This window comes from Dicentrarchus labrax, unplaced genomic scaffold, assembly GCF_905237075.1.
Source record: "Dicentrarchus labrax unplaced genomic scaffold, dlabrax2021, whole genome shotgun sequence".
NCBI classification, from domain to species: Eukaryota; Metazoa; Chordata; class Actinopteri; family Moronidae; genus Dicentrarchus; species Dicentrarchus labrax.
The window spans coordinates 24,802,067-24,828,036 of record NW_026136718.1 but is presented as its reverse complement, the minus strand read 5'-3'; the positions used below and the strand labels follow the sequence as shown (position 1 = coordinate 24,828,036).

Sequence of the window (25,970 nt, the reverse complement as noted above, 5' to 3'; positions counted from 1 at the left end):
GCAAGATGATCAGAACTGAAGGGGTTGACCTACCAGAGGGCAACATAGGTGATATCCAAGACAGCTACAAATACCTTGGTATCCCACAGGCTAATGGAAACCATGAGGAAGCCGCAAGGAAGTCAACCAAAACCAAATACCTCCAGAGAGTAAGGCAGGTCCTGAAAAGTCAGCTGAATGGCAGGAACAAGATCCAAGCCATCAACATGTATGCACTACCAGTCATCAGATACCCTGATGGGATCATAAGCTGGCCAAAGGAGGAGATAGAAGCCACAGATATCAAGACAAGAAAGCTCCTCACCATGCATGGAGGGTTTCACCCCAAATCCAGCACCCTGAGACTGTGCGCTAAGCGGAAAGAGGGAGGCCCGAGGACTAGTGAGCATCAAGGCCACTATCCAGGATGAAACATCAAAAATCCAAGAGTACATCAGAAAAATGGCCACAAAGGATGAACTGCTAGGTGAATGTCTCAGGCAACAAAACCCGATTAGAGTACGGAGGAAGAGGAACAGACAACCTGGAGGGACAAGCCCCTACATGGCATGTACCACCGCCAAATTGAAGAAGTGGCTGATATCGAGAAGACCTACCAATGGCTAGAAAAGGCTGGGCTCAGAGACAGCACAGAGGCACTGATCATGGCAGCACAAGAACAGGCCCTAGAGAGCCATAGAGGCCAAGATCTACAAGAGTAGATCTGACCCAAGATGCAAACTATGCAAAGATGCCCCTGAGACAGTCCAGCACATAGTAGCAGGGTGTAAGATGCTAGCCGGGTCAGCGTACATGGAGAGACACAACCAAGTGGCTGGAATAGTGTACAGGAACATCTGTACCCAGTATGGAATAGAAGTACCCAAATCCCAATGGGCCGCACCACAGAAAGTGGCTAAGAACAACAGGGCCAAGGTGCTGTGGGACTTCAGCTTCCAGACTGACAAACAGGTCCTGGCTAACCAACCGGACATAGTGGTGGTAGACAAGGAGCAGAAGAAAGCAGTGGTGATAGATATGGCCATACCAGCAGACGCCAACATCAGAAAGAAGGAACACGAAATGGTTGAAAAGTACCAAGGGTTGAAAGAACAGCTGGAGCAGATGTGGAAGGTCAAGGCAAGCGTGATCCCCGTGGTAGTAGGAGCACTCGGGGCAGTGACCCCCAAACTGGGGGAGTGGCTCCAACAGATCCCAGGAACAACATCAGAAGCCTCAGTCCAGAAGAGCGCAGTCCTAGGAACAGCTATGATACTGCGCAGAACCCTCAAACTCCCAGGCCTCTGGTAGAGGACCCGAGCTTGAGGATGACACACAGATACCACCCCATTTTATATATATATATATATATATATATATATATATATATATGCCAGCTGGCAGTTAGCTTAGCAGGGGGGGACAGCTAGCTACCCCTAACCCTATACCTATAGATATTTTGTATCTTATTGTATCCATACAAATCCCAAAATGTAAAAAGGTGTATGAAAAGATATGGTTTATGTGGGATTAAGCACTGGAACTAATTTATGACCTGATGTAATGACTTATTTAGTGAGCTTTAGGATGCATTTTCTACCTGTGGACAGAACCAGGCTAACTGTTTACCCCTCCAAGTCTTTGTGCTAAGCTAAGCTAAAAAGCTGCTGGCTGTGGCTTCATATTGACCGTACAAACATGAGAGTGGTATACTGATCTTCTCATCTAACTCCCGGCAAGAAAGCAAACGTATTACCCAAAATGTCAAACCCCTCCTTGAAAGAGTCCAAAATAAATGTAAATGTAATGTCCTCAGTTACATTTCATCACATGGATGATAACGTTGAGTAAAGTAGTATGTTCTCTTGGTGAAGTAACTTAAATTCTATATGAAGCTACGTATGATACCATCATTTTGCAAAAATAAGAATGTATAAAAAAGTATACACTGTAAAACCAGTTAATTTAACCAATTGTAAGTAAAACTAACTCTATTAACTTTTGTAACCTAAAAGAAACATTCTTCATCAAGTTGCTTTAGCAATTTTACGTGACACTGACTTAATTTTGTAATTTGTATTTGTACTGTGAAAACTACATACCAATTAAAAAGTACTTAATCAGGAATGTTTCTGTATCTTACAAAACTGAATAGAAATTAAAATTACTAGTAAAAGTTGCTTAATCAAGAACCTTTTTCTTCATTAATCTTGTTTAAACCTGAGTCTTCACAGAAATACTGTAGATGATAAAATAACATAGTAGGGATATCTTGTGTCTGGTATGAGATCTGTATCAGAACTGTGATTTGATTGTGGTACAGGTTTATGACTAACAGAAGGTGTTTGAAATTCAGCGCTGAGCCAGGTGTAACTCAGACACGCTGCCAAGTAACTCACTCCACTTTGGTTCTGTAAAGTTAGAGGCTGACACTGACACCGTCGTTCATGAACTTATCAGAAGTGGAGGTCTGTTCTACTCGATCAGCATCTGTATCCTGAAAACACCACATCACCTGCTGTGGAGGCCTTTTGCAGCACTGGCATGATTTGGCATCAGATAGAGACATCATGTACGGCTATAGCAAGAGTAAGACGAGAAGAGCGGAACTGGCCTTCAGCGTGTTGCCATGTCTGTTTCACACAAGCTCCCTGCACAGCCAGTGCCATGGCACCTAAACAGACACAATCACAAAACCTTCTCACTAGCAGAGACTGACGTGTGACGTTATCCCGCAGGAACCTGGTCTACCTGACACCGCAAACGCTCCTTTCCTACTGCCTCCTGCTCTCCTGGATCAACTTTCATATGTGGTCATTGCAATGTAAATTCTCTGAGCCTATCAATTAGCGAAAAGGATTACACGGGTCTTCACATGAGCTAACGTCACCTCATGTACATGAAAAATAGGTCGGCAAAAAAAAGAATGACAAAACTAATAAAATCAAGGTCATTGTTGGATGTTGAGGCCGATCCTGTTTTATTGACTGTGACTCATGATTGGAATTTAACAGTGAAATCAGCACCAATGAAAGCAAGCCTTTCTCCTCCTGTTAAGCCGGCACCATATGCTCTCTCATGAATTGAGGCTTATGTGAATGCAAGATTTGTTTTCTTCTATATAAAAGAGAAAATGACGATGTCCCAGTTTTGTGGTATTTAGGGAGTTTTTGTTCTGGCAGCGCGATGCACAGCATGTTGGATGTGTAATTGTTTGATGGCTTTGGTATGTTGCAGATGAACTATATCCATCTACTCATCAGAGACTCTAAGAAATGCCTCTGAAAGATCCACTTTCATTCAAGCATCCCAGAACATTGACAGCGTGTTTTATTTTTAAAGCGTATCCGGTGACAAAGGACACTTCAACCCCTCGCTTAGATTACATGTGGACGAGTGTAAGCTCATGGATGGGGGGGTAATGTGTCTTTGAGCTGCCCCCAGGCATCATTATGTCCTACGCATACATGCTTTTTAATGGGTTGAGGGGCAGACCAATCATACTTGTCAACCTGTTGCCAGGAGACCGGCGGTGTGGTTGCTAAACACCGGTCCACAACTTTTACATCATGGACTATATTTCTGAAAGTTAGAATATGAAAGATTGTATTACCTCACAGAAGTGCTGAAGCAGGTCCCGGGAACACCTGCTCTTTCAGTGTAAAATATCATCACCCAGCTCCTGAGTCCTTTCAATTGAGAGGATGATCACCTTCTAACCCTAATAAATCGTCTGCCTAGAAATGATTAGTAAGGCAGAGGAACATGTTTAGTTGCAGTGAGCATTTTCAGTTATGCATATGTAACTTACCTGAGGTGATAATGGTTGAGTTACATTTTATCTTTAGTTTGCTAATGAGCAAGATTTAGCAGTAAGCTGAGGCGCACGTTTATTTCAGTGTAGACCACTTGAATATCACATTAGGCAATTATTTGTGTAATTATATGCTAGCACATGTTTCAGTTCATTTCCCCATTGTGAATGTGAAATTATACTGCGTTATGCTAATACCACCACATGAGTGATGTTGACTGACATCAAAAGACAGCAAAGACAGGTTTAGTGTTGGATTAGCTGTGATTGATGGTTCGTGGTTCACTGGTTGTCTGCTTCTCAGATCTGGGACTGGTTGGAGGGAAGCTTTGATTGTGTTAACCAGAAGTTCTCCGCTTCTAGTCCGTTATGGGATTCTATGCTCTTGGGAAGAAAAACAAAGTGATCCACTGGTACTGTTTGAACCGGAACAGGTTTTAAACCACAGTTTCATGTTTTTGTTTATTCTGCAATCCATTGTGGCCTGCTGGTTATCCAGATCTACCATACTGTAGCCAAGGTTCTGTTTGAGGAAACACTGTTTTCAGTGTTGTTCTCTGAAAGCAGTGCTCCCCTTTATACCCGCCTCCTTTTTTGAAAAGTCTGCATTCAGATTACCCCTTAATATTAGTGCATTACAACCCATTAATAAATGAGTAATTCCAGTTAAGGTACATAAACATACCAATGTTTTCCATAAAATCAAACGTGAACTTAAAGATACACTAATTAGTAGGGTATTTTTTGTAATAACAACAGATCAAACAGGCTGTATGTAATGTGGACGGTGTAGCTGAAACAATTAATCAGTTCCGATATTTTTAAGCAAAAATGTCAAACATCACTGGTTCCAGATTCTCAAATGTGAGGATCTGAAGCTTTTCTTTGTCATATATGGAAGTAAACTGAATGTCTGTATTTTGGCCATCAACAAACATCAACACAGTACATTTCAGTACACCACCCTGGGCTCACAGAAATAATAATGAATCGATTTATTAAGAAAATAATCGTCAGTTGAAGCTTTAGTAACTTGTAATAACCCACATCGAATTATCACCCAATTACTTGATTCCTGTTAGCTCTACTGAGCTTTTAGCCACTTTTAGCTCATTATTTTTGTTTTCTATCGTTGTTTTGGGGGGTCTTTTCCCCTTATTTGAGATAGGACAGCTGAAGAGAGACAGGAAAGGGTGGAGAGAGAGGGGATGACATGCAGCAAAGGGCCTCAGGTCGGATTCAAACCTATGGCTGCTGCAGCAAAGACTCTTTGTACATGCCTTGGTACATGGGTTGCCAGCTCTACCAGGTGACCCCCTTTGTTTTGGTTTTCTAAAGCTCTCACTTTCTAAAACAACCTTGGTTCCAGCCCAAGCAGGCAGCATGTTAAACGGACTGTGTGCTACCTGCCCAGAACCGAACAGCTGAAAGACAAAATTAGCACCTAATGCTAGTTAGTAACTGTGTTCACTAGCTATTTGCTAACATTTAGCAGTTAAAGAGCCCAGTATTTCCCTCAGGAGTTGAAGTAGACAGAACAAATTGAAAAGAGTAAATGTTGGGCTTAAAGGTCACCGGACACACGACTCCAAATGAAGATTTATGTTGTGAAAAAGTAAGGAAATAAAAAAAAAAATATGAATGAATGCTGCTTTTTAAAGGACCAGTGTGTAGGATTTAGTGGAATATAGCAGTGAAGTTGCAGATTGAAACAAACTGAACACAGCTTGCGACTGTATTTGATGAAACTTGCAAAAAACCTGAAAGGCCCTGTGTAGAGCCAGTGTTCGGTCTGTCCGTTCTGGGCTTCTGTAGAAACATGGTGGGCTCCATAGAAGGCAACCCCCGGTGTATGTAGATAAAAACTGCTCATTTTAATGTAATGAAAACACAGTTCCAATATTCAGATGATTATACACTAATGAAAATATTATGATGATATTATATTCCATTTCTACCAATAGATCCTCCTAAATGTTAAACACTGGACCTTGTATACTTCATATTTATATTGTATACGTTTATTATTTTCCAGTTGTTTCCAGTTTTTTATCTTGTTAAAATGTTTGTTCTCCACTTCCATTATAACAAATTAATACAGAATAATAATAATTATAATAATCATAATTATCATCATCATCACTCATATGGTGTATAAGCATCTAACAAACAAATGTGGTTTCAACTGACTGGATACATTACTCAGCTTTGGCTCACTGCCTTTTTGTTGCTGCAGGCAAGATTGATTTTCCCAACGTGACAACAGCCTGATATCTGGTGCAAAAGTCATTGTGAGAAAAGACACACACAAAAAAAACTTGAATCGCATCGTGGGAAAGCATCAATAATTGTCTGGGAGTCTGAATATTCCTGCAAATGTGATTCAGTGAATAGAAATACAGGTTTTACTGGTCACATGAAAAAACTCATGATAGTTTACAGCTTTTTATCTTTAGCGCCGTTATGGAGGTGCAGGACCGGTTCTATGGGGCTGAAAATATTCCACGCTCCAGGAACTGAATTTATATGCTCTGCTTAAAGTTTTTGATTCATTTTGTTGTTTCATAGGAGCAGTGGACTCATGTTCTCGACCATAATGCTTGACGGCCCCATGAACTTCCCCCGACATATTGTCAGTTAAAATAGTGGTTTCCCTATAGAGATGTTATGAACAATGCCAAGTTGCTGGGCAGTTTAGTGCATAGGCTGTAAATTATCACCTCTCAGACACTGCACCGGACACTGGTAGTTTTGACTCATCTGGATTTCCCCTGCATTAGTCACCAACTGGAATATACACACAGACGCACACAAGTATGCCCACATAACCCCCTCACGGTGTGAGAGTGATTGGCCACAGTGTGGTGTATGTGACTGACACTGATAATACATCTCTCCATAGTGCAGCAAACGTCGAGCTACTTCATCAGCTGCTCCACCAACTGCTCTTTGGCATCCCGTATGTAAACTCTTGACATTAATAAGGCTGTGTGAATGGGGCCTTATAATGCCTTCAGGACAATGAACACACCAAAATGAATTAAAGTGATATTGGCTGTACAGTCACACAGGCTGGTTGCCATCTATGGTTTTGACTGCAGTACAATTGCAGATTAAAGCAAGCTTAGCGCTCTCAAATCAGAGCCTTGCGAGGATAATAACCACATTAGACATATGTGCACTCCTACTGATGACAGTACCAGAGATGTCACTGACGTAGCTGCCAACTCATAAACACACACATACATCTCAAATGAAGTAATAGGGGTTCGGTGACTGGTTTCCAACGTTTAAGCCTTAGAGTAATTAATGATGTAAGGGTTTCAGATGTCGTTGTAAATATCAGATTTAATGACATCTTGAGGTCAGTTTGTCCTTGTTATGTTGATAGGCAGACACGGTCAAAGCTACAGTGTGTGTAAATGGTTTATTAGAGGGATTTTTTTGTATTAATAACATAATAATCACCCTGAACTTTTACAAGTAAGTTTTTAGTGTAGTTGTGTTTATGTGATCAGAGATTGAACTATGTTTTCCAACTGGGGAACTTAATCTAAGAGAGCAAGCTGATTAACAACAAGTGATATTTCCAGCAGTGACCTTGGGGGATAGTTGCTAAGACACTCAGTCACAGTTCAGTGGCACTTGTTGTGCTTCAGTGCACATGGTAACAGCCGTGATATCTTCTTCAAGGTTTGACATCCAGCTATTCTTTATTTTATCCATGAACCAACTTTTTCAGAAAATCTGATAAAAGTGAGTTTTATGGAATAATATTGCATCTCTAGATACTGGAGTCCAAATCCTGTGTAATATTCTACATCAACAACTACAGCTTCATCTACAATCAAACTTTTATAAAATGTATTTTTAGGAATGGCAGTGTCGGTTGGTTGTTCCACTTTGGAACTTTCCACTCAAAAGTTTTTACAGATTGAGTCCCCAAAGGATGAATCCTAATGGCTTTGGTAATCCCTGATTTTCTTGTCTAGCGCCACCATGTGGTTGTTTTTTAGTGTCTCCTTTACTATTGATGGGTCACAAAAATGTGTAGCCAACATAGATTCATGTCCCTCTGAATTAATTATTACTAATGAATTATAATGACTTTGGTAATACTTTAAGTGCAGTGATCTATAGGCAGAAATGGAATATAATGTTATGGTTTCGTTAGTGTATAATCACCTGAAAATATGAATTGTTGTGTTTCTGTTACCTTAGAATGAGCTGTTTTGCAAGTCTCTTTGAGTCCAACATTTTAAACCGCCATATTTGTACAGTAGCCTAGAACGGACAAACACTAGCTCTAGATAGGGCCTTTTGCATTTTTTTTAATTTTATTTAGTGCTAATGGGCTAAAGTTAGCATGCTAACACAGAAAACCATGGCCAGGGTAAACATTACCTGCTAAACATCAGAATGTAAGCATGCTCATGTTAGCGTCTAGCACAAAATGAACCTCTAACCCCACAGAGCCAGTAGCATAGCATAGACACTATACTATATAAACACTAATATATCTCCAAAATATCAGGGAGTCACATAAGCACACAGATTTACTTTACAGATATCAATGTGAATGCCAGCGGTATATTACTTATGACCACTGTAAACATAAAGGAAATCTGTGTTTGATCGATCACTTTGGGCCTGTTTACTGAGTAAGTGGCTGAGTGTGACAATTTTAATATGAAGTTCTTGTGTGATAGCTAACATTTGTGCTTGGTTAGGTCTTCAAAATAACAGCTGTGTGACCACAGTGTCACGTCACCAGGTTGGCACACAGTATGCACGTCTGCTGTCTCTCTTAGGTGCACAGCAGGCAGTCAGAGGGGAGAGAGACTGTATGTCTTTATTATAAGTACAAGAGAGCAGCTTAGAGGTTTGTGTCCCCTGGATACACCACATCTATTTATTATCATTCCCCCCGCTGTGACCCTACCTTTTATTTTAGACCGCTGATTCATCTGCAGTTTATCTCTGAAAACCACACAAGACCTCTAGGTTTACAGTGTCATACTGCTTGGGTGAGAGGGAGAGTCGGATGTTGAATCGGAAGAATGTGCCAGGATGTGGCACGATACATGTGCGTGCTTAAGAGTTTATGTAGGCTACTGTAAAGGATTTTCAAACCACAATATTTTGTCTAGTGTCTGCTTAAGCCTAAAGAAGATATAGGAGGGCCCTTTGCTTCTCGTTTTCAGCTAAGGGTCATATTTTCACCAACTACCCTCCACTAACATCTCATTAGACATGTGAGATCTTCGCCAAAGAGCATGTTTCACTTCCTTAAAACCAAATATTTAGGTGATTTTTGTTGTTTCATTAAATGAATCTTCATGCTTTTGCTGAATCGGCACAGAATCAACCATCTCTGGTGTTCAGCTACGTGTATTTATGGCTATGTTCAGCATGCCCAGATCCTCCCGGGCTTTGGTGAGAAGCGTGACGCAACAGATGTGTCCTCAACCCGCAAACCACTTGGAAATCTGGGTGGAAATGTCAGAACTGGCCAGAGGACCACATGGAGGAGTAGAGTAGGGGTGAGCTTTTCAGGATAGTGGCTAGCTGTGTTTGTTGGGTGGGGAGGTGCAGGGTCAAATGTAGTTGCTTGATATGTATATCCTAGCAACTGAGAGTGAGTGATATCTTGTCCAACTGTAGATGGGGATTGGTCAGAGAGCTGGCACAAGCCCCTCCTATTTGTTGGGTAGCCTAAGAAAAAATACCTAAATTCAAAACATCTCTCAGACTTTCTCCACTCTGCACTGTACCCTCCGGCACTTTAATCCAGGCCTGTTTGTTTATTTTTTGTATTTATTTATTTATTTTTCATTATTTGTATTTATTCTTGTAGCTTATGCACAGCTGTTGATACATGTGCCTTTATGACGAGCTGATCGTTTTGAAGATCTCAGCAAAGTGAAGTCTGGCATGACAACATGAATTCACCTTACACAGCTGTGCAGTATTACCCAGAGTTTCCCTTTCACCGGTGAGTACATACATACTGTATAAACTGATGACTAACAGAATTAGATATTAAATCTTTACACTTAATTGGCATAGTGCATGGATTTATAATGTGGAACAATTTGGCAAATGTGTATTCAGCTTTAATCTTTTACATGTACTGAACAGAGCAAATAGAGAAGATGTGACTTATTGAACAGGCTGGGAATCTCCCTGTTCTGTGTTTGACCTGGTCCGCCACTCAGACTGGTACTGTCTGGAGGTCCAAAGTGGCCTGAGAACAGTTGTTTCTGCCTGGATCCTCAGCTGCCGCTCTGTCCTGATATATTTATAAGTGTGGCATACTTATGGCAACAATGCATGTGTAAAGGGCCATCACGGCCGAAGTGGCATTGCGGTTGCTTGGCCTTCTTCTGATCCTTACTGTCGAATACTGTTGGTCATTTCAATGCCCGTTTAATGCATCATTTAAAAACATTTAAGATATTTTGCAGATGTTTTCATCTAGAATGAAAGATGACAGAATGAAACCATTTTATCAGATGCATGTAGTTTAGTTGCATTTTACTGTACTACTGTATCTTGTGTATCTTGGATCATAAATGTCCTCTATATTTCTGCCAAAGTCACAATGATAACACAATGTCAACATTATGTTGCTTCACTGGCAGTTCTGCTTATACATTACATTTAGAGCTGTTAATTTATTAGCACAAGATACAAACATAATACAATAAAGGATTAAAACACGCTTGTGTTCTTCTGAGATAAAAAAAAACCCCCAACACTTTTGGTTAGGGTTATTTGGATATTTTATTATTTGGATAGTCTGCCTACAGATAGTTTCTAGAGTATTTGTAACATTTCAACTGTTTTGCTTTGTCTGTAGATGTTTAACAGATTATCTATAGAGTATTTGTGACAGTTCATGAAACCGAACCAAACCTTAACCATCACACTGGTGTAATGTCAGATTCGGTTATTGAATATAACTAATAATTAGTTGTTAAATAAGTTGTTCAAATGTTACTCTACAAACTGTCTGTAGGTGGAGGAATATCCAAATAAAGTGTAAACAACAATGCTAAAGAGTTTATAGAGGCATCTGACCAAAAAATTATTAAATCAATGACAACTAAAATTAGATGTTATCAATAAAGGAACGATAAGGTAATTTATGAAACACAAGAGAACATCAAACAGAAAAAAAAGAAAACACAATAAATAACAGGCAACTGTTAATGATAAAATATAAAATAAAATTAAATACTGCAATTTTTAAAACAACGTATCGATCAATATGATGAATAACATTTATCAATATAGTGTAGATGTTACCACTTGCAGGCTTACTAAACAAATAGACAATTAAATTAAAATATGTATATATGTGCATTTATGTATCAGTGTATACTGTGTACATATCAAAGCAAACTCATCAGTGTTAAATTAAGTCACTCCACTACATTCCCACAGCGTGTCTAATCAATAATAATTATTGTGTTCAGAGTTATACATTCATGTTGTCTTTTTCAGATGACACTAAATCAATACAGTGTTTCCTTGTTCTTTATTCTGCTTCCATTTGTGCTGTACTGCACTCATTTCTGTCTGGTTCACATGATTTTATTACTGCTAACAAACTGTATTGTGTTTTAAATATTTTATATGTAGTCTTTATATAATAATTGTTTTTATTACACATTATTTGGCGCATTGTTTTAATGCAATGTCACAGTGTCCTTGTAGCACGCATCAAGCGCTGTGCTTTGATCAAACAGAAAGTTCAGCCTTACAATAATTAATATATTCGACCTTGATAACTACACTGCTACATCTTTAAAACCTTTTATATAATGCTTTCAAAGCAAACCTGCTACCAGTGGGGCTTTCATCTTATTTTGAACAAGGAATGTTTTGGTTGCATTAATTTTCTATAGTGTTGATTTTTTTAGATTTTATTCAGCTTTCAAGTATCAAGGTATCTTCTTGGTCCACTAATTCTCATCTCCTCGCTTATTTTCTTTGCATTCCAAACCCTTTGCCTTAGAGGATTTGACTTCAGACTGTTTCACTTCTATAAAAGTAAGGGGATGAGAGGAGGAGAAACTTTGGGGCTTTCTATTGTTTTGCAGTCATGTCCCTCTTCCAGCCAGGGCTGACAGATGAGGGGGAGAGGTCTTAGGGCCTTTGAACAAGTGATTAATAAAGACACTGGAGAAGGGCCCCGATCGGCTGGGCTGTTTGTTTTGATTGCATTTTCATCGGTCGGTGTGCCCAACCTGCCAAGAGACAATGGCCATCCCTGTTTAGTGCTGACCTCTGCCCCAGTCTCGTCTGGAGGCGCTGCACTGTCTTTAAGTGGATGCTGAACAGCCTTCGCCTCAGGCTAACTAAAAAACGTTTTGAGTAACCAGACACCCACAAGCACACAACAACCAGAACAGGGATAAACCCTCCAATCTGAACATTTTTAACATTTTAAATATAATTTTAAAAAATAATTCAATGAATAGATTTTTAAATTTTATTTGTAAAGCTAAGGCAAAATTGCGCCATTCAAAATTATTTAATTTCATTATTTATTATTGTCCATATTTCATAAAATTATACTGCTGTTGACTGATTCTAATCTCAACCAATATACAGTCTGTAAAAATGTACATGTAGGTGAAAGTTGACATATATTTCATACTGTTAAATGGCCTTGCTCTTGGATAGATAACAATGCATTTTGAACACTGTCCAATAAGTTATAATGAAAACTTTTACAATTACAAGACACATACTGTATGTAAGAAAACATGGGCATCCCTAAAACTGGATTGAGCACAAATGTTTAAGTCTGCAGGACATCAGAGGGTGCAGGCTCATTATAATGAAACTGAAATGTATTTATAGGCTTACATGGATACATGTTGAACCTGATGCACAACGTTTGTGATTATATTCTGGATTCTGAATGGTCAACAGACAATGCTGAGAAACAAAGTTCAAACGCCTTTAAGACAATAATAATAATAATGGGGTGACTGTTGAACGAGTTCTGCCAATCTGCCTATTTCAAAGGGAAATTATACATTGAGTGCTGTTTAACTGAGGCAGAGGTCAGTAGGAGGACCACACCTTAATCCTCCCTTCTCCATTGACAGAGATGACGCCACACCCACTCTACCTGCGATTTACTCATTTGTTTTTTTTATTCATTCAATTTGTTTTGTCGTTTTTTTCCTGTGACTGCCATATATTCTTTTAAACTAATGGTGGATGCATCTGCTACGAAACCCATAGTCTTTTTATTTATATTTATTTATTTATAGATATCTTCCTCCTGCAACTGATATTAAGAAAAGTGTGATAGTGAAATTAAAAATACTGAAACAATATAGGCCTGAATAATTTCTAATTTTTGGACCACATTTGATTCCAAATTCAACTTATAGCTTAAAGATGCAAACATAGAAGTACAAGTTTACAAAACTATGGTTACACATACAAACTGTGTATGTACAGCCTTTTGAATAGGCCTAGAGCTAAGATTCCATATAAGACAAGCTGCTGAGGCAACTTATAATTACAATAAATGATAATTATGGACAATATATCACAACCATAACAAATACACTGTCTGTGTTTTGTAAAAAATGTTGCAACATTTGAATGAACCCGATTTGTTTTAGAGGTTTTACAAACATAAAATCAGTCGCCATCTTTATCTGTGCTCCCGACACTCTGGTTACCATGACAATGAACAAGGTCCTTGAAGGCAAGCCGAGTAAACTCAAACAGCATTATAGTTTAACTCCTGACAATGAAGGTAATGTGTCTTTACTGCTAGAATGTGTGTTGGTACAATAAACTCCAGCAGCCAGAGCTAATTGTGCAGGAGAGACACCAAGTTATGGAAAAATAATATCTAAAATAATATCTAGGCTAGCTGAGGAGAACTGAGCTAGTTGGCATTATAATGACATGGCTAACTCTTGCTAAATAGGCTAGCTATAGTTAACTAACATTAGCTATATTTTAAGTAACTTCAGCCCAGTAATTAATTGCTGGTGAAAATGTAGTTTGTTTATACTGTTAACAAAACAACTAGTGTTAACTGTTGCTGTCAGGTCCATCAAAATTAGAAAATATTTAGCTTTTTTGTTTCCATCATTAACTAGTCAGCTGGCATATGAATAAATTGAAGTCAAATAATTTTGAATGCATACACTGTTTAGGTCGTTTCTTTAATGGTCTATATGAGTGTATTTATTCTGTCAAAATGTTCCTTCCTTTGAGTATATTCAAGTATATTCACCAATGTGCTTGACAACAATACCAAAAAGGATACATGTCCCGTTTTCAACATAAAGATAGCAGCAATGTATAATTCCCAGTAGTTGCCCATCATTGCTCCTCTTAAGCAGTCAAAGCCGCCACATAGTGCTGATATTGCAAAATATATAATAGTATGATATATTTTAATAATATATACTATTTTAATTTTGATGTAAAGTACATATTCCATCCGCTTTTTATGCCGTTTGACGTTCGCAAACTTAGTTAATCTTTATTCTAAATGCATCACTCCCACATGTGTACCTCTTGCACCAGTTGAATTATTTGCATCATTAGATATGCCTGTGTTTGTAAGTCAGGTATTAATATCATTCATCACGCAGTGTTGGGGAATTCCAAAACCTAAAATAGTGCCAGCTTCAGATTATGGCCCCCCCATCTCCTCCACCCCCTCCCCCCGCCCAAGCCCGTCCAGCTGTACACATACCAGAAGTTGCAGCAGTGCTATCATATAGACTGTGGGGGGAATTCCGCCTGTCTCAGACTGCAGCGTGCGCCACTTCAGCAGGAACAATGGCAGGCTGAGCTCTGAAACAGGTGTAATGTTTCAGGGGAGCAGGTCAAAGTGCCTCTGTCTGAATGGTGCATAATCACCATTATGTGTAGTACAAATATTCAGTATTATGCAGGCTGACTTCTTCACAATGGAAGCGCCCTTCATGAATGGCTGCCAGCAGGACTCCTCCTCCTCCTCCCTTTCTGCACAGGCTGGGTGGCCAAATCTCAGCCCTGCACGTCAACATTTATGTTCAGTGTTTGCTGACATTGCAACTTTTAAAAACTACCTATTAAAATAGTTGTGCCTTTTTCAAAAACGACAACAGTAAAGTAACTATTGATAATTTGGAATATGAGTCGTAAAATGAATATGATTGTGGTTGCTTCTGTCTCCTTGCAGACTCAGGGACCCTTCATCTCGTTTGTCCTGGAGAGAGAGCTCATTCCTCACCACAATGTCCCAGAATCAGTCAGCACAGACAACTGACTCCTTCAGCCAAGATGTATTCAACCAACTGTTTGATATGCTGGACCAGTAAGTGAATACTACACATGAAAATAAATGCAAAAACACACACAGATAGTGACTTACAAAAGAATTGTGTATCAACTGTTTCTGTGTTTCAGATCTGCCATTCATTCAGTCCAGCCCATTGAGCTGAACTTCACAGACAGTCCAGCTGATGGGTCCGCAGGAAACACTATTCAGATCAGTATGGACTGCATTACCATGCATGAGCCAGATGAGACGCTTTCTGTAAGTACGTAGGTTTGCTGTTCAAGGAAAACTATTTTACTTTTCAAAGGTAATTCCTGGTGCCTCAGACCCACCATGATCACAGATAAAATATATATATTATTTTCAAAATCACATGACTTGCTTAGAATTATTATTCGATTTCCAGTTCATTTAGTGCTGAGTCAGTTCCCTTAATATAATCAACATAAATGTTATAAATATTTGACCAAAGTTAAACCTGTCCGTTTTTTGCCTTGTGATATAAAGCAATATACTTTCTTAATCAGGCTAGTTACAATGCTTCTTTTTCCCTCTGAGCCATTCACCAAAAACAACTAGTATCTTGAAATGTTACACCATTTTTATTCCTGTATGTGCTTATTCTTAGTTGTGGCTGATAAATAAATGCGCCATCTGAGATTACTTTCATTGTGAGTTAATGGGACTTCCAGTGGTAAACTCCATAGGTTGTACAATACAGAGTTTACTTTCAATTTTCATATTAACAATGGAATTTCCCCAGGACTGTTGTGAAGATGTGGTGCAGAGCAGTTCAACAGCCAGTGAATAGGGCTGGTTTATCTGTTTTTACCTTGAGATGATCTGTTGTTATCTCCATCTTAAGTTGTGCCTGACCTGTGTGGCCCCTCTCAAAGACTGTTGATGGTAGACTGTGCATTCAGACAGTCACAGGCCTGATGATGTGCTTTAGGTAGTGGAATTTGAGTTGAGCATGAAGTACGATTGTGAGCTTGCTTCTTGTGATTACACAGACCAGATATTCACATTGTAGTGCAGTCAAGTAAATAAGAGCTGTTTGGTATTAGATGTGTGTATAAATCGATGCACTGTATGAACTCCCTTGTGTTTGACCTATAAGGGACATATCTTTGTCAGTTCTGCTACTGAGGGATGATGTGCATGTTCCCCTCCCAGTGCAGGAATGCTGTTGTCCAGCCAGGGTGGAAAAAAATAGCAAATAAAATTTTGTTCAAGGAGCTGAGTAATGTTACCCTGCGCATCGCCCAAGGGGGCCTGTGCTCTCTTGAACTGGTGATTAATGGCCCCACCCCCACCACCCACTTTCCTCTACACCAAAGAGGGGCGTGGTGCGTTGATTGGCACGCCAGCAACTCGGGCAGCATCCGTGTGGGGCTAAGAGCCCGCTGCCATGGCGGCTTGCCAATCTCCAAGCCCTGATCGTTCTTACCAAGTCAAGTGTCTGTTTTGATGGAACGAGGCGGTGGGCAAAAACTACCCTCACCCTACCCCCATCCTATTCCACCCATGTGGAGGTGTGCCTCTTTCATGAGTCATTAGAATGCAGCTCACTGTTTAGTGCCCTGGGGGACTTATTTGTATTGTGTAGGGTTTATGTTTAATCTGAAATTCCTTTTTCTTTTGGATTTTTTTTTCTGTAGCTGCAGGGCAACAATTTAACGCAGCACCTGCCTCACTTGCAGAGGTCCCTGCTCTCATCTATCAGTACGCATCTTCCATATGTAAAGGTGGGGGGTGGCAACAAGGGGGGAGGAGGGGAGCTAGCAGAGGGTAGAATAACATGAAGGAATGTAGCTGAAATAGTGGCAGGAGAAATGCTATATCCTACCCCAAACAGCTGATTTTACACCCAGATAAAGCTCTGATCAGCTGTGCCTGGAAGACGCAGTGTTGAGCAGAGGGACAGAAGTCCTTTTCACAGACAGGATAGAGTTTAAACAACTTAAAGAACAGAGTAACTCAATCAACACACAGCTTCTCTGAGATCTAATTACATGTTTGTGTTTGGATTCGTACTTTTTTCACCACACCTTTGTGTGTCTTATGGCTGTTGTTCTTCATCTCAGCAGCTGATAAGTTTTCATTAGTGTTTCCCAAGTTTAACATATAAATCGAATCTTAATGCTGTCATCTGAAAAGAATCTGCCAGTTGTGGTGCAATCATTTCCGTTTGTCATGTCAGCATCGGATGTAGCTTCTTTGTTATTTTGAAAGCACTCTTTATTCGTCATTACATCCACCTTACCTGACAAAAGTATGTGAAAAGTAAGTCCATCTGGCCTTTTATTTGTCTGCATAAGCAGACATTTTAGGTAGCTCTACCTCCCAAACTACACTAGTTTTACTGTAAAGTTGAGTAACAAGAAGCACAACTTTAAGCTCAACTTGGATTATTCATTAGGGACTCTTACAGTATTAAATCCAAAGTAAGCCTGCGCATTAAATGCCCGAGCACAATAAGCTCTTCTTTTATTTTTTGATGCTCCACCAGTTTGCCTCGAGCACATTAAGAAGTGTGTTTTAAGGCGTAGTACCAAGGAATGAGTTCTTGCTACGGTTCACTTGAATAAATGTTGAGTCAGTGACTCAGTATGAGACCTTGCCTGGCTTTGGATGTGGGGATGCAACAGCATGAGCCTCTATCTTGGATTTTTAAATTTTTTTAACATCTTTCTTGCAGCTTAGGCCAGACTTAATTCAGACTTTTATACAGCAGTATTATATCATGGTAGGTTCGACTGAAAAACTTACAGGTCACACCCTTTGAGAGGGTGCATGAATAAATCCTTCAGCACTAATCCCATAATCATCTATAGTAAAAAACAAGTTAACCTTGATTGATTTTAATTCAGTGCTTGCATGAGAGTTTTCAGTTGTAAAAAAAAGGTGGTTTTGTTTTATTTATTAAAAAGCTTAAAGTTGTTTACCACCATGTTTAAAACGATACGATACTATTGTTCAATAGTATTGAAAGTACCAAAGCTATAATAAAAAAAATAATCTCAACCCAAGGCAATCAACTGATCCTCAATCAATGTTAATTACTATTAACATTATTACAAATGTGTTGGTGTATTTTCATTGACTCTCTCTGTACCAGCATTGTGTGCAGGTACATTTTTTTAAAGGAAAAAAATATCATGTTATTTCATTTACATAATTTTGTGTTCCTAGGAGTAATGTTTTTTATACTAGTATTGTTTGAAGTTTAAATTCTGGTACCGTGACGACCTTATTTTGAAGTAAGCAGGACACAAGAACAAGAACAGTATTAGAGATAAACGATCTTCTTTGATATCAGAAATGATGTTAAAATTAACAAACAAGATTTGGTTAGGATATTAGTTTTGGTTTGTTTCTGGGCCTTTTTGACCAAAGGGTACTAGGAACTAATGAGCCCTAGTAACTTAACTAAACTAAATTAGGAGCTAAAAGTCCCCTTTGTTCTTTACTGTTGCATTTCCACTGCACCTGAAGAACTGTGGCATTTAGACCGATAACAAACAGAAGCGACGGCTTTGTTTGAGACGTAATTTTTACACGAAACAAGACATCGACACTTTGAAATGTACTGTTGCTGGCTGATGTCTGAAAGGATGTCGGACTGCTAACATGCAGAGAGATTGTATGTACATTTTATGTATGTAAAACAAACAAAGGAGTTGCATTTAATATTTTTCTTTTTCTCCTCTTGTTATTTTATTTTATTATTAGAGCGGTCGGGAAAACATCTTCATAGCTGTCATTTAAACATTAACATTAAACAGACATCCCATGTAGTCCTGAAGTTAGTGCTAGCTACAACCAGTGCTTTCCTGCAGTCTGATGTATGTGTCTTGTGACTTGTGCTTGACCAATCAGCCATGTTCAATCTTACTTTAATCTCCACCCTGATAGATCTTTGCCTATTGGAAAGTACCACTGTTAGACTTTTTTGAAGGCAGAACCCATGGCCTAGAAACCAAAACTAGACTTAGGTTTAAAGTAAGTTCCCTTAGCTCCTGCAAAGTTTCTGATACTCCTGTGGCCGATAGGGTTGCAGCGGTACACTGTAATCTGTATATTTTCCTGACCGTCAGTGGATACACAGTCTATTAACTATAACCCTGATAGTAAATAATGACTCTGCTGCGGTCTGAAGAGCTTAAACTCGATGATGACTGATAAATCACTCAGTTCTTCATGTCCAACTGCAGTTGGTCTTTTTTCCCTTTTAAAACTATTCTTGAAATTGTTCAGAAATTGTTCTGTAGGTAAATAGGCTTTACCAAAAGCAGCAGTACTTAAGCTTCTTTTTTTTCTCACTGGTGCATTTCAGGATTTGGTGGCCGTTGATTGTGAGGGTTTTAGGAATTGCCACCCAAGTGATGCTCTGTCTCTCTGCGTCTGTCAGTGTGGATGGGAGTTTACACTGTTTTCAGCGCAGGTGTCTGTGCCTTCGCAGTCACTGCAGCTTGACACTTGATACTAAACTAATCTAGCTGATTTAAGGAACAGGCTCTTTAAAGGGAAAAACTTTAGTAAAGCCTCTTTTGTCTGAGCCCAGGGATCTGCAGATCTTTAGCTGTTGCCTGGTCAGACTCACTGCTTAGCCTCTCAGCGTTGTAGCATCCGAGGTGATGCAGTTAATAGAGATGTGACTGAGTTTATGATGGGCAGGCAATATGTTACCAGTGAACTAGGTTTAGGGTTTAGGGGTTTAGCGATAATGATTTTGTGCCATGAACAAGCATCATGTAAGGGTTGTTTTTATTATCGGTTTGTTTTTGTCTTCTCTGTTTAATTATATGAGAACATGCATTGCATTGCAAACTGCATGTAATGTAAGTTTAACATATGTGTTGAATTTTGTAGTTTATTGCAGCTGCATTATATAGCCAATATATTAAGTCTGTCCTCTCCTGAATACGGCTACTGTTCTATATTTTACTACAGCCTCACCCCAACACTGAGTACTCTAACTTCTTTTCAGATGCCAATGTTGTTTTAACATAATTAGAAGTTTGTTTAGCTAAACTAATTATCACGCTCTGAGGGTTTGGCTAGGTCTTCACTGACTCCTGGTCCCTTGGGAGGCCATTGAATCGGGCTCTTTAAAGTGTTGATTTGCCTTTGTGCCGGGCTGACCTGTAGGCTCATAGCCCCGGGGGCCTGCACAGGGTGTGGCTGATGATTGGAGACACTGACTTCAGGTCATAGTTGTGGCTAAGTTTTCAGACAGCTTTCAAATCATTCTGACCACAGGGCAAGAGTTTTAGCCCGCTGGCTCTGTGGTAATAGAAGTGATTTGCACCCTACTGACCAGTCTCCTCCCTTATCATGTCCCAGTGCAGCGTTATCCACTCATGTTCACATCTGCAGTCTTACTCCACTCCATATTGCTCTTACAGTAGATTACCTTTTAAGTATAAATTTATATTAACTTTTTTGCTACTATTTTTTTTGCTTGTTTAGCAAATTGTTCTGTGTTTTCTAGGAGACTTAATACCGCTAACAAGCTGACATCTCTGCTGTAAACTGCAACAGTATGCAATAAACGTATTAGGGCCTTTCTATGCCCACTGGGCCCTAAATGCAGCAATTTCAGCTCCTCAGTCGAAAAATGGAACATAAATATATGAAGGCAAATCGTTCTTAAATTCATGAGGTAGTTTTAATGCAGCTGTCGCATTTCTAGAGAGCCCGCTGGTCAGTGTCACAATGCATGTTTCCAAAACAGATCTACATCAGTCATCTCTGATAGATACAAGCAATCTACAGGAGTCACATTGTTTCTCTGGGGGGCTCTGCATTGGAATAGCTTAAGGGATGCAAAGGGGAGCAATTATTATGCTAACTAGCTGCTGTAGGTATACTTTCCCAACCCCAGACTCTACTTCTCACTCTGGGGCTCGCTGGCCTCATGGAGTTTTTCGTATTTATTTGTAAATCTTTCTCATTATTATTCACATTAATAGAATTTGTCCATTTGGATTTTTTGTATATCATCTACCTACGAGGAATCAGGGATAAATGAAATGTCTTTTGAATGGCTTAATTTAAATAACTTTTGACTGCACAAGTAGAAATTATGAAAGGATCTTGCTATTAAGATAAAATGTTCCTAGGTGAAAATTATTTGAAGTTTACATTTTTTTCGGTATTTTTAGCTACTTTATTTAGATTGTCGTATTTTGTGCTGTTGGGGAGAGTAAGGAAAATGCAAGCATATGATCAAACCATTTATATTTTTTGTTGTAGTTGATATTGAGCACCGCTACCAAGACAAAATAGTTATTCTCTACTCAGCTAATATCTTTGAGGACGCCTGCAGAGCCTCAAAGGAAGGGTAGGAGACGCTTGTTCAGGGGATGGGTGTGGACTCAGGTATTGGACAGGTAGCTCCTTAGACCCCTCCCCTCTCTTCCCCAGTATATATGACCTTCCCATAGATTCCTATAGAAGCTTCTGCTCGTCCACTTTGCATCTGTAGTCCACATCACTCCTTCAGAGTGTGGAAAAGAGATTTGTGGAATCCTGGAGCCAGTGGAGCAAACAGCAGCAGCTCTGCTCAACCTCAGCGCCAACATGTTGTACCTGGAGACGGGGACCACCACATCTTACAGCGAGGTAAGACCAACGCAGGAACTGGTGATGGGGCATCAGCCATTGCGCCCATTCCTTTAGTTGGTTCCCCAGAGCGCCATTGGACTACTGAAATATCACATATGAGTTAAAGGCCTTGTACTTCGGGACCTAAATCTTTCGTCAGTGTTCTAAATGATCACACAATTTTGCATAAATGTGTATCATTTATTATAGGATACCTTTTGATTTAACACTGACATCTAATGTTGATTAAGTAAAATAAAATATAAATAGCCTGTTTTAATCAAGTAGCGATTACCATAAAAAAAGACTTAACGCGGGGAAGATGTTTTTGCATTCGACAGTATGTGTGTGTTTGCGTGCACATCTGTGTGCGTGTGGCAGAGAGCAGGGGAATGTAAACACCTGGAGAATCTCTTTGAATGCTTGTCCTCCTTGTGAAATGGCTGCTGTCTGGCTGCCATGGATTTAGTCAGTTGACGTGATTTACTTTGAGTCTGATTGTTGTTGATTGTGTGATTTACGTGTTTGAAAATCTGACCTCCATGAAGGCTTTGGAGGGTTTTGATTTTCTGCAGAGAAGTTTCTGTTCCTTTCATGTAAAAGCTCAGGAACACATAAATAATTAAAAAGAAAACATAAAAACACCATATTGTAGGTTATTTTATTGATTAGAAGCTATTCTGGTATTATTTTTGAGATTTATTTGATAAGAAATATAGAGAAGGATACTCCTGTTTTCATTTGCTTTTTGTGAAGCGATTGTCTTTCTCCAAGATGTCTGACATTTACATCTGATGTTCTTCAGTTCTGTCACAGACAAAAGTTTTTAATGCATTAATCTGCAATAATTTCTCAGTTTATAAAAAAATAAAAGCAAAAGCATCAAGATTAATGGATCTGTGTTTGCAGAGCTCGATGTTAAACACTTTAGTTTTAAAGTGAATTAAATATGAAAACAAGTTTGTACTGAAATTACTTTCAGATTTGTTTTTTTAATCAGGCAACACTGTATTCTGATGTTGGTCATTGTATGGTTTTGCATCCATACAGTTTAACCATAATGATACAATAGCAGGTAGAAAAACTGTCCCTGTCAGACTTACAGTATTTGAGAACAGAATTGTTTGTTAAAAAACAAAACTGTTGTTTATCACTAAGTCTTATCTATGTGAAATACATTATGTGTTCTAGCCTCGGCTCTCATTTTTCTTTTTTCTTGGCTGATTTAGTAAAACTATTGTCTCATTCTCTTGTTGTGTTTTTTACCAACCAAATCCTGCATTCAAACTTAAAGCTGAGCAAGTGAGCGGTGATAGATTCTCAGATTGCAGGTTGCAGATAGCAGGTGTGTCAGGTCACTGTCTTTTAAGTTGTTGAGCAGGGGGTCTTTAAGTGGTGTCCAGCTCAATCCCTCCTGTGTGTGAGGTATCAGGTTCCCCCGTCCCCAGTCTCCTGGGAGCCGCTGCAGCCATTAGAATGTGGCTGGCCAGGCGCTGCTGTTTAGTCCAGGATCGTAATTGCTTTAATGGTGTGTTGATGTAGATACAATCACCTGCTCTGCCCACCCCAGCAGGTATAAGGTGTAGATAGACCCCCACCCAGCCCCACCTCAACCCCCAACCCTGTTGAGCCTTTAATGTCTCCCTCCCCTGTGGTCACTCATCACTGTCCCCTAGACGCACTTGTATGCTGGCCCAAAGTACATGGAGCAGGTCACCAGAGAGCCTGGAATGGGAACTATTCCCCCCTCAGGCCAGGTCTTTCCATGGTTCCTGTCATCTATTGGTCATCCAAGCCATGGTTTTATCAGTGCTTACTTTGTGACCACCCAACAGTAGCAGCAACATGTTTAGCTATAAGTGATACATTTTTATGTGTTACAGTCTTTAAACAAGTTTACAGTTTATGCAACAATATGACATTCATGGTGTTGATGGGGGGGGCTGTTATATTTGCAGAAGGGGAGCATTTTACTAGTAGATGTGCTTCTTGCACAATTATTACAGAAATCAGAAAATCTTTGGTACTTAGTGACACTGTTGCTAATGACACTCAAAGTAACGTGTTCATTAAAACACAGTCATAACCACTGCACTGACCTTGCAGACATTCATGTTTTAACAGGACCGCACACTCCACTAGCTGCAGAGAGCATGATTGTAGTAATACTATATTTATATATGTGTATGTTTTTATGTATATATATATATGTGTGTATGTAATATATTTGTTGAACCCATTAATGAGGTATGTTCTAAATAAGTCATTCATTTGTCCACTGGCCTAGCAATAACTACAAGACAAGAAGTAATTTGAATGTATCAGCATGCCATACCAAATGCCACTGTGTTGGCATTAACTATACATTTTAAATGAGTGCTGCTATGTGTATATGAAAAGTCTTTGATATGTGTTCTGGATAATTCAGATTCCTACATTGTATCAACAGGCCATCACTCTAAAGGTCAACGTTCTCCTTTTCCTGTCGGCCTCAAATGCTTACCCTAGCATTTATCCCAGACAAAGAAATTAGCTTGAAGGCCTCAAACAGACAGCACAACCTTTCAAAAACTTTATTAAAGGCTGTTGAGGATGTCAAGGCTGCTGATTTACCGTGTTTCTGCTTAGCCGCCTGATATCCCAGAGGCCTAAACACAGCGTCGGCTATAAACAGAAGGAATTTTTAAGAGCAGCTAAAGTGGTTATTAAATGGTTGCTGTATTACAGTGGAATAAGATCTGATGAAAGGCCTGAAACTCCCTCGCACAACCTTTTTTAAAGGCTTGATATCCCACTTCCAGTCAATTAAACATTAAAACATGGTGAGTTTAGGTGAGACTCAGTATCTGGTCAATTATGGCCTTATCCTCATCCCTGATCCTTATATTCATTTAGAGCATGAGAAGCATTATCCAGGGCCCTGTATTTAATGTTAAGTACTCTATGTCAGGCATTCTGCTTTATGCCCCTGCTTTTATCTGTGATTGGTCTCTGGCCAGCATCAACCTTTCTTTTAGAATAATAATTTGACATTGATAATTGGTGCCTGTCACATCCACCTTTGCAGCTGCAAACATCAGGTACTGGGGGAGGCTGTGTCATCTCTGAACGGCTGAGCGCTTTGCTGCCACTGCACTCTATTGCGCCACAATTCAAAAGAAATCCCTCTGATATAATGATAGCTGACTCATCATATACGGGAAAACACTGTCCAAACAGGAAATTGTGTCACCCTGTTAGTTCCCATGCAAAACTGGGAATATTTCCCTTCTTTTCATTCACATAGGCTAAAATAAATAAATAGTTCCTGAGTATCTGATAAGCCTCTGTTATATTTAGTCACACCAGTTTGAACCACGCCCACGTTTTCTCCTCCGAGATCAGATGCACAGGGCTGCTCTTCAGCCAATTGAGTTTAAACCTTTATAATGCATGTGTGTAATTAGCCCATTGTAAGGGAGCGTGTGTTTGGGGAAGCCTCTGCTAAAGGCTTGAGGGTCTCCACCAGAGTGGAGTTTTCTTTCTTTCTGAGTGTGTGTGTGTATGTGTGTTCCATTCACCAAACACTTGTCTCCTAACACCTGCATGCCCAGCATAATTGTTCTCCGGACAAGCTCTTATAAGCCCTGGTGTCATTGTTTCCAGGGGGTTAAGCAGCCTTGCGCCGCACACACAGAGACCCCTCATGCAAACTGCTAGATACCCTGTGGCGCTGTTGCACAAGTATGCTGAGGTTGACTCGGATGACCTCTCTCAGGTGTGTCTGACTGTGTGAGTCTGTCTGTGGATCTGTATATAATAAAGCAGCAACATTGCTTCATAAGTCACAACCTGTGATTAATAGTTATATAGCCTACCTAGTCTGTGTTTTGTTGGTCATCTGGCACACCACTAACACCTGGCAGTGCAATGGGTGTGAGCCGGACAGCTGTGGTCAGCCGTGCTTGAAATAAACAAGAGGCCCTGGAGAGATTAATGGCTGTCTAAAGAGCGAGAGCCATGGCACCTCGTCCAGGAATGTGCCATTTATAAATGGAAAGGAATGGGGTGAATGGCAAGCGGAGCAAGCAGGAAGGGGCTGGCTCTGACCCAGATGTATTCTCCATCCTGTTTTAAAGGCAGATATTTAAATTCCACTCCCCCTGTCTGAATAGTTGTGGCTGTGGAAAAGGGAATCAGAGGGCGAGATAGCACAGTTTGTAGCTTAGGGCTTGGCTGGTAATTTGAGCGGTCGAATTATAAAATCAG

General features: G+C 39.7%; 1 protein-coding gene across 10 annotated transcripts in view; it reads left to right on the top strand.

Moving 5' to 3' along the window:
• tp63 (tumor protein p63) overlaps positions 1-25,970 on the top strand; it is a 46,236-nt gene that overhangs the window by 4,566 nt on the left and 15,700 nt on the right. For 4 of the 10 annotated variants that reach the window (XM_051377959.1, XM_051377957.1, XM_051377958.1 and 1 more), the window contains exon 1: positions 21,566-21,740. In XM_051377959.1, the coding sequence (XP_051233919.1) occupies positions 21,699-21,740 (42 nt within the window). In that variant the 5' untranslated portion in view covers positions 21,566-21,698. Of the gene's footprint in view, positions 1-9,646; positions 9,789-15,011; positions 15,147-15,238; positions 15,369-21,565; positions 21,741-25,970 lie in introns of those variants that run through there. The other 6 variants (XM_051377950.1, XM_051377960.1, XM_051377951.1 and 3 more) reach the window with 5 other exon arrangements.